The following is a 7,936-nucleotide window of genomic DNA, read 5'->3' as shown; positions in this document are numbered from 1 at the left end:
CAGCATATCGGATATCGGCCAAAATCCCAATATCGTGCATCCCTAATAGTGACCCCCATCCCCCATTTACACAGAGCCTAGATATACGCACCTAAATAAGTACAACTGTAAATGTCAAAATAACTTTTTGACTGCGGTGACCCAAGAGCTTCAAACGGACAGATAGCGTGTGTTCAAAAACAGAATTTCCAATTTCCTCCTAATTACGGCTTAACTTTGACAAGTGATAGCATAATGCTACGTTACGCTAAAATGCGGTGGCGAGAACCCCTGGTAATCTGACCATATAGGCCCCTAAATACTCGGGCGTACTGTGAGCTGCAAGGAGTCCATGCATAATGTCTGCTGATGGTTGACACTTTATACTCAAGCATTTTAGTAATGATATGAACCATCGAGGAGGAGCGGATTTGTCTTCCAGCTTTAAAACAACAATCAGGGAAAATATTTTATGTATCATTCCCTCATTGATTAAGGTTTTATGTTTTTCTATTCGCTGTTTAAATTTAAAAAAACTTGTGCACAAGATGATACAATTCTCAGCTTATCTGCTGGCATACAAAACGGTTCGTTGTGACTGCCGTTTTTCGCGGGGCAGTTTAGTGTGGTCACTGCATATGTGTACACGGTCATAAAAACGGATCCGTGTGTGGACCTGTGCGGCAGACATCCGCTTTGAGTCTACCTCGAGTATTCGGACCTCAATAGAGTGAGGTATGTGGGGGGTTATAAAAGCAAATTGATTTAAAAAAAAATATCTAAAATTGAAAGTTAGTTAAGAAAAGGAACTATGTAAATGCATACAGACACTATTTTACTACATACAAGTAATTTCTCTGTTACAGTCAATGCAATGTGAAAAATGAAAACATGTTCATGAGTAGGCCACTTTTCTAGAGGTTTTAGTTCACTCCCTCATTCTTGGGGTTAGGCTGCAAAAGTAAGTCATTCTGTGAAAGAGTACAATCTTGACTTCCTCTTGCATTAGATAACTTCATTGTTATTTCTGGAATGCTGAAAGTTACAAAACTCTTCAATAGAGCTGCTTTGACCTTTAAGCAGAGCATATCTCTTTATATGACAGAGATCCTTTATGGAGACTGAAGCCCTGACTGCATTTTTCAGGAAATAAAAATGCCAACTTCCACTTATTAGATAAGATTCTTTAGAAGCATTTTGACTTTGGACAAATTAACTGCTAGACGGTCTGGTTAAAACATAAATGCTATATTTAAGACCTGCCAATTGATTCAATCAACTTAATTGAATTTGGTCGAGAGGTGGGACTAGGGTGAGTATTCACATCATGTATGTTGAGCTCTGCTATGTTTTGCATAAGAAAAGAAAGCAAAATGACAAGAAAGCTTTGCTTAATCCTTGATCATGCCCTCGGAAACTTTGTTGTCTCTTTTTTTTCCTGTACCTCTTTGGATGGCTTCCTCAGGACATCCCCAACACCTCCTCCACTCCTCAGGCCGTGACTAAGTACTGTGACAATGCACATGAGTAAGGAGTCACACGTTCGCTCCTTGTCCTCTATCACCACCGAAGGCTGGACGGCAATGGAAGCTATGAAGGGTGAGAAGATGTTAACTTTTTACATATAAATTGGACAAAAACAATGTACCAAGAGCATTTTAAGCATAATTTATACTTCATCTCTCAGTTACAGCCTTCTAGTCAGGCTTCCATGCTTACTATGCTATAGAGACCTTCCCTTGTCAAAGTGTTCAGGGACATCTGTATAAGAGCATTGAAGAACCATAGAGCTGGTATCATTGGACCTTAGTGCAGCATTCAACACCATTTATCACTTCATTTAATGAAGCGGAGGGTAAGAAACCTGGTTGGTCTTTCTGTTACTGCATTCCACTGGTTTAATAAGGCGTGGGCCTTTTTGGTGTCAGTAGGTAACTTTGCTTAAGAGACCACAGGGCTCCTCTTATTCAGCATCTACTTGTTCCCACCTAAACAGATCTCAAACACCATCTCAAAGCTATGCATTATGGTGGCATGGATTTGCCAACATTTTCTTAAGCCGAATCAAATCAAAAGTGAATTAATAAAGACAACTATAGTAAAGCCGAATGTACTTTTATAGACTTCTGCTCACTGACTCAATTGGAAAAAAATGAATGCACCCAGCGCCTCTCAGTGGTTAAAGGGGATGTCCTTTAGCCTACCTCTAGTAAGCCAAAACAACATATATTTGAAAGCATTTGGGGACCCTTTATTGAATTTATAAAAGATTTAGAATTTTCAGATGACTTGAATAATTAAAAATAACAAAACAAAACCTTTGTAGTTAGTCACACTGTATAGAGTAGATTATTCTCTACTTAGAAGATAAGCTATACATACTCAGAAGGCCAATTTATTCTGTACTATAGTCTGTAAATCAATGAAGGGCTAAAATATGTTGCAAACCTGTTGTCAGGCTATCAACCACTCAGAGATCTCAGGTCTTCTAAGCTTAGGTTTACTCTGCAAACCCAGAACCAGGACCAGACATGTAGAAGCAGCTTTTAGTTCTTATGCTCCACAAATCTAGAAAACAAACTGCTGAAGTGCTGAAATGCCATCTAACCATAATTAGTTTAAGTTTGTAGTTAAACTTAATAATTTAATCAATCATTTTATTATTGATTGTTTTAATTTTCTTGCAGTGTACTTTAACCAGTGTGTTTTTTTCTTCTCTGTACAGCGCTTTGAATTGACTTGTAACTGAAATGCGCTATATAAATAAACTTGCTCTGCCTTGAAGGGTGTTGACAGCAGGACCTTAAAGTCACAGGTGGTTTGAAAAAAAGAAAAAAAAGATGAAGTTTCTGATGTTCCAACTGATGAGGAAGATTAGGCTGGAAGTGAGCCAATTCAGGCAACCAGTCAATATTATCAGGGGAATCTTCGTTTTAAATCTGATTCATATAAAAAGTGAATCATTTATTCTATTCTTTTAGAACTGGCTTGGTAAAGAAGTTCCATTAAAGTTATATGGGAAAACTTTTGAAGTAGGGTTGCTAATTGGAGAAAATCCTATCCTTACAAAGTGATAAAGGGTCTAAGAGCTTAGGCGAGGTCAGAGGGCCAAGCAGTTTGGGGATTGGGTAAGGGTGACTGCCCAGTTTTAGGGTCCTGCATGTGTTCATAATTGAATAGTGGTTTCTCACAAGATTAGTCAATTCCAAAGACTTATTGTTGGGAGTCAGACAGTCTCTGCGTTGCCACTGGACAGACCATTCAATGCCCTAGTACCTGATGGTTTTTAATCCTTGACCCCTTCACCTCAGGTCTGAGAATATGGTACTGGATCCTTCAAGTCCTCTCTAACATCACGAGGGATCCAGACCCCTGACCTTCACTAGGTGGCCCAGTCTGCCTAAATCTGATGATTGTTCAGCTGTGCTGATCTCAGTGACTCAGTTAAAAGTAAAGCCATCTTAAATAAACATACACAGACACGCCACAAGCACAACCACACAAACACTCAGGAATCCCATGCATGCACAGACATGGGGATTTTAACCTAACAGAATCCTTGAACCTAATCACCCCCTTCAAACATGTTCATACTTCTGCTTTTCCTTTTTGTCAACGCACCATCCATGACGGCCTCCGTTGAACAGTTTTCTCCATTTTCCTTCTGACACACTCCGCCCGAGAAGAGCTCTCCCATCATGCTGGCTCCTTGCTCTGTTCAGTAACAGAACATGCATTACTATGTAGCTGAACAAGTTGTCACATTTTCTTTGTACAATACATACAGAACTGAACAGGCTTCTTAAAGCTTTTGAAAAATTTTCACTTTTCTCACTAACAACCGCTGGAAATCTGATTAGAATTCAAGAAACAGAGTTTTACTCTATGAAGCAAGTAGGTTCTAACCGTGGAATAGCAGGGAAGATTAAGCTGAAGTGTGGTGTTCATTGCTTTCTGTATAAATGTCAATAGTTTGTAGATTAACCATCTGCTGCAGTTACATTCTACCACTCTACTAGTGTTTCAAATTCAGAAACTAAACTTTTTGCCTCTGTCAGGATCCGTCAAAAAAGATAGACATCATCCGTAAACAGCAAATCTTACCAAAGATTACCAAGTGGATTTAGGCCATAAGTAGCTCAAACCTTTTTTCCCGTAATCTCTGATCAGCTTCCCCATTCCTGTTTTAGAGAAGCGTCACAGCGTGATTCTAGTACAACTGTTTTGGTGTTGGGATAGGGACTTTTGAGAGGTAATCAGATTTCCACTGAATTTACGTTTTAAATGCGCCTAATCAAGTTTAATTGTGCTGTTATCCGAATAGAGAACCTTCTTCTCAATGTGTGCTGTGGATAAAAGTAATGACTTGTGGAAAACCTAAAACAAGACTTAATGTGGCTAATACATGTCCAGTCGAGAGTGATTTTCCCACCAGCTCCTCTTAAGGAGGAGAGACTAAAGGTGTGTTTCTCTGAGCTAATGGCCCTTTTTCAGGCTTTTCCCATTTTATTCAAGGCCTGTAAAACAAATTCAGGTTAAACGCAAATTCCCTTTTTAATCTCTACAAATAAAGAGAAAATTCTACATTGAATGATGTTTTGTGATTATTCAGCTCACCCACAAAGACTAATGCCAAAAATTCATTATATTTGTTGTTTCGTATTTTCAATTAGGTTTTTTAGAAAATAGAACCAAAAATCATTCAATTCCATTTTAGGTGTTATATGATTGAACCATTAGATTAAATCGGTTTATCTCCTCCTTATACAACAATATAACCAACTGAAAAAAGAATTCCCCTTCTGACTGCTTTATGGATTTAATTAGTTATTTGGCGTGATCAATGATTTTCTGATACATTAAAACTATTTAAGAGTCCTTTTGATGCGTTCATTACCCAGACCTCTCAGGTTAGTTCGACAGCCATGTTTTGCCAATTGTGAATCACTTGTTTTTTCAGATAACGAGATGGACATTTCTCTGTGAGAGGTTCAGAGTTTGGAATATTGTTTTACGAACCCAACCCTTTTTTAAATGCTTTCTAAAAAAACTAATTAGGCATTTTTAGCACAGTGGAATAACACTGAGATTTAATCACATACTCGGATGAACTCCGTTTGCTGATCAGACGACTACTAGAGGCCATTGTTTGGACTAGATTTCATCAGAGGAAAAGGGCTGATTACATACCCAAGGCCCACTTTTCTAATCATTTTCAACAAACAAAAACTAAATGAACAAAACCATAAATCAACTTCCTTTGTCCTCTTATCATACTTCATGCAAGTTAACCACATAAAATCTCTCAAACCCTAATGTTTGTAGGTACAGTGAGACAAGTGTGAAGAGGTTCTAAAGGTGTGAAAACTTGTCTCAAGCAGTGTAGCATTGGTCACAACACAAGATTTTAAACAAGTTCGGTAAAAAATGTTTTCAGTTAAAACCTACAGTAATTTACAACTCTTTAACTAAGAGAGGGTTTCTTAGATATTCAAAGCATTTCAGTAATGTTGAGAAACCTCCCATTTGCTTTTGAGCACTTGGGTCAAAGAGGGCAAGTGACTCATGCTTCTGCCTGCAAGGGAACGAGACTGTTTAACATACCCAGAGTATTGTTGGGTATCCTGTCGACTGCCAAAATGAAGTCATCCTTGAAGAAGATGTATCCCACAATAGAGAAGAGGTAGACGAGGATGAGAGCCAATACAGCAGTTAGGACGATGGAGCGGCCGTTTCGGGTGACGCTCTTTATTACGTTCAGTAAGGTCTCTTCTCGGTAAACAAGATCAAAGAGCTGAAAAGAATGAGTGCACAAATTAGTGTAGGTTTTTTTTGTGAATGATCTAAAAAAAGGACAGTTTAAATCTGCATTAATACATCTAATGTTTCTATAAAAACGAACTCTGGGAATAAACGATAATATCTCCCTCCATTTTCATTCAGTCCAGCCTCATTTTTAGCCACATCAATATGTCAAGCCAATATGGTTTATGTGTGTGCGCAAATACCAGCAAACTGTAGAAGAAGACATGGACAAAGACTCCCAGAGAGCAGATGATCAGGTAGAGCAGGTGATACAGGAACTCCACATCCATGATCATAGCTTTGTATCCTCGTGTGAAGGTCCCTCGGTTCCCAACAAAGCTCATTAGGAAGATCACCTTGTTACATAGCTGGAAAAACAATCAAAACATCATATAACAAAGTAATACTACATCCAATCTGAAAATGCTCACTTTCATACTTACGTTAAACCCCCCCAACAGGAGCAGGGTGGGCTCCAAGCCCACAGAGAAGATCAGGCGCAGGATGGTGGATGCAATCAGTGCCCTGATCCCATGAGGCTGAGGCAACACAATAACAATGGCCAACGACACCAGCATGGCCACCCATAACAGAGCAGACAGGTGGGGCTCCAAGGTGCCTGAGGATGAGAAAGGAGGCTGAGATCAGCTCACTGAAGGCCAAACTTTTTATAACTGACTTTTATTTATTTATTTTTTTTTGAGAATGCAAGGGTGGTAAAAAGCTGGGGTAACAGCTAATATGGTTCTGTCATCCCTTCTGAATTGTTTGCTAAATGGTTGTGCTTTTATCTCGAAAGATAAGTGTATAAAAAAAAACAGAAATTAAAACCTTTTTTGTCTATATTTAGTTTACCAACTCAATCACTTGTTATAAATTAAACATGTTCAAATAGGTACAATATCAGGGCAAAGGTGTAAATGTCAGCAAAAGTCCTCAGTCAGTGGAAATAATCAACAGTCTTTTTTTGTACATTCCTACTTTACATTGTTAATAGTTGTTCATACAGTAACATCAGTTTACCTCAAAATAATATAAAAAAGGCAAAGATTTATCTGAATTTAGCTTTACTTTAGTGGGAAATAATGTGACCAAAATGTCAAATAAAGGTGTGTCCACTAATTATAATTACAGGTGTCTACAGTCTTGTAATCTTGTGAGTTTCTCTTTCGTTAGACAAGGGGTACCAACAATATTGTTCCCCTATGAAACCAGTCGAGAGGTTGGTGTCTCTGTTAAAGTGAATTAAATTCCTCATTAAACACACTTTGCAGAGAAGATTAGTTCAATTCTTTTTTATCTACACATCAGGCTGACCTCTCTAATCATCTCATGTGTCTGAAACGCTTGACTGATATGGGTTATATAACTTTCTGCTTGCTAAAAATAGACTCTATTTTATCCTAGGTACAGCTTTGCACCAGGTTACCTAGGAAGCAAGCAGATGCGAGATAAAACAACATCCATGGCCATTGATCTCCCTTTTTGAGGATTCTCAGACATGGTCCCACACCAGTCACTTCAATCTTTCCAAAGTCCTTTCATAAACTACTTTACTCTCTCTGTGTGTTTTGAGAAACGACGGTTGAAGTCATGGCCCTGGATCAGCAGACTTGTATGAGCCAATCTAGATCGGCGGGTCACAGGAGCTATGCAGCAATGTGGTTAGTGTGATTAGTCAGCCGTGGGCTGAAAAAGTGTAAACAAAACTAAAACAAAATTATTTATCAGAGAAGATAAGGGACAGTCATATAATTGAAATTTGAAAAATTTCCCTGGACAACAACAGGTTCTACAACATACATAGCTGCACTTTGTTCTTCCAGCATTCACATTCTTAAAGATGTTTTGAGAAGCAGCCCTCAGACGGAAATGTTGTTCTTAACTCAGAGATTCATGTAAAATATATATATAAAAATAGTGGTTATAGAACAAAATGTTTCTGTTGTCATTTTCTTGAGGCAGATCAGGATAGTAATGGGATGAGCCTTGTGTTTTTTAGACATCTGGACACAACAGAGAACTTCAGTTTTAACTATTTTTAGGATTGATATTCTTTGCTCATACAGAAATATTGGATAAACCGATTTACATTAGCTTGCTTCTGGCCAGTCCACGTTGTAGAAAAGGTAAAAAATAACCGTAGCTAAAT

At 38.3% G+C, this 7,936-nt stretch overlaps 1 protein-coding gene across 13 annotated transcripts in view; it reads right to left on the bottom strand.

Moving 5' to 3' along the window:
* Positions 1 to 7,936, bottom strand: part of LOC107082357 (inositol 1,4,5-trisphosphate receptor type 1-like) — a 111,770-nt gene that overhangs the window by 22,191 nt on the left and 81,643 nt on the right. For all 13 annotated transcript variants that reach the window (XM_015371006.1, XM_015371001.1, XM_015371007.1 and 10 more), the window contains 5 exons: positions 6,228 to 6,403; positions 5,988 to 6,152; positions 5,584 to 5,773; positions 3,601 to 3,693; positions 1,424 to 1,569 (listed from right to left, as the gene is read on the bottom strand). In XM_015371006.1, coding sequence (XP_015226492.1) covers positions 1,424 to 1,569; positions 3,601 to 3,693; positions 5,584 to 5,773; positions 5,988 to 6,152; positions 6,228 to 6,403 — 770 coding nt within the window. The remainder of the gene's footprint in view (positions 1 to 1,423; positions 1,570 to 3,600; positions 3,694 to 5,583; positions 5,774 to 5,987; positions 6,153 to 6,227; positions 6,404 to 7,936) is intronic.

The sequence above is a fragment of the Cyprinodon variegatus genome, unplaced genomic scaffold (genome assembly GCF_000732505.1).
Source record: "Cyprinodon variegatus isolate N-32 unplaced genomic scaffold, C_variegatus-1.0 Scaffold51, whole genome shotgun sequence".
NCBI lineage: Eukaryota > Metazoa > Chordata > Actinopteri > Cyprinodontiformes > Cyprinodontidae > Cyprinodon > Cyprinodon variegatus.
The sequence above is the reverse complement of the archived record's forward strand: the minus strand, read 5'-3'. Positions and strand labels throughout refer to the sequence as shown.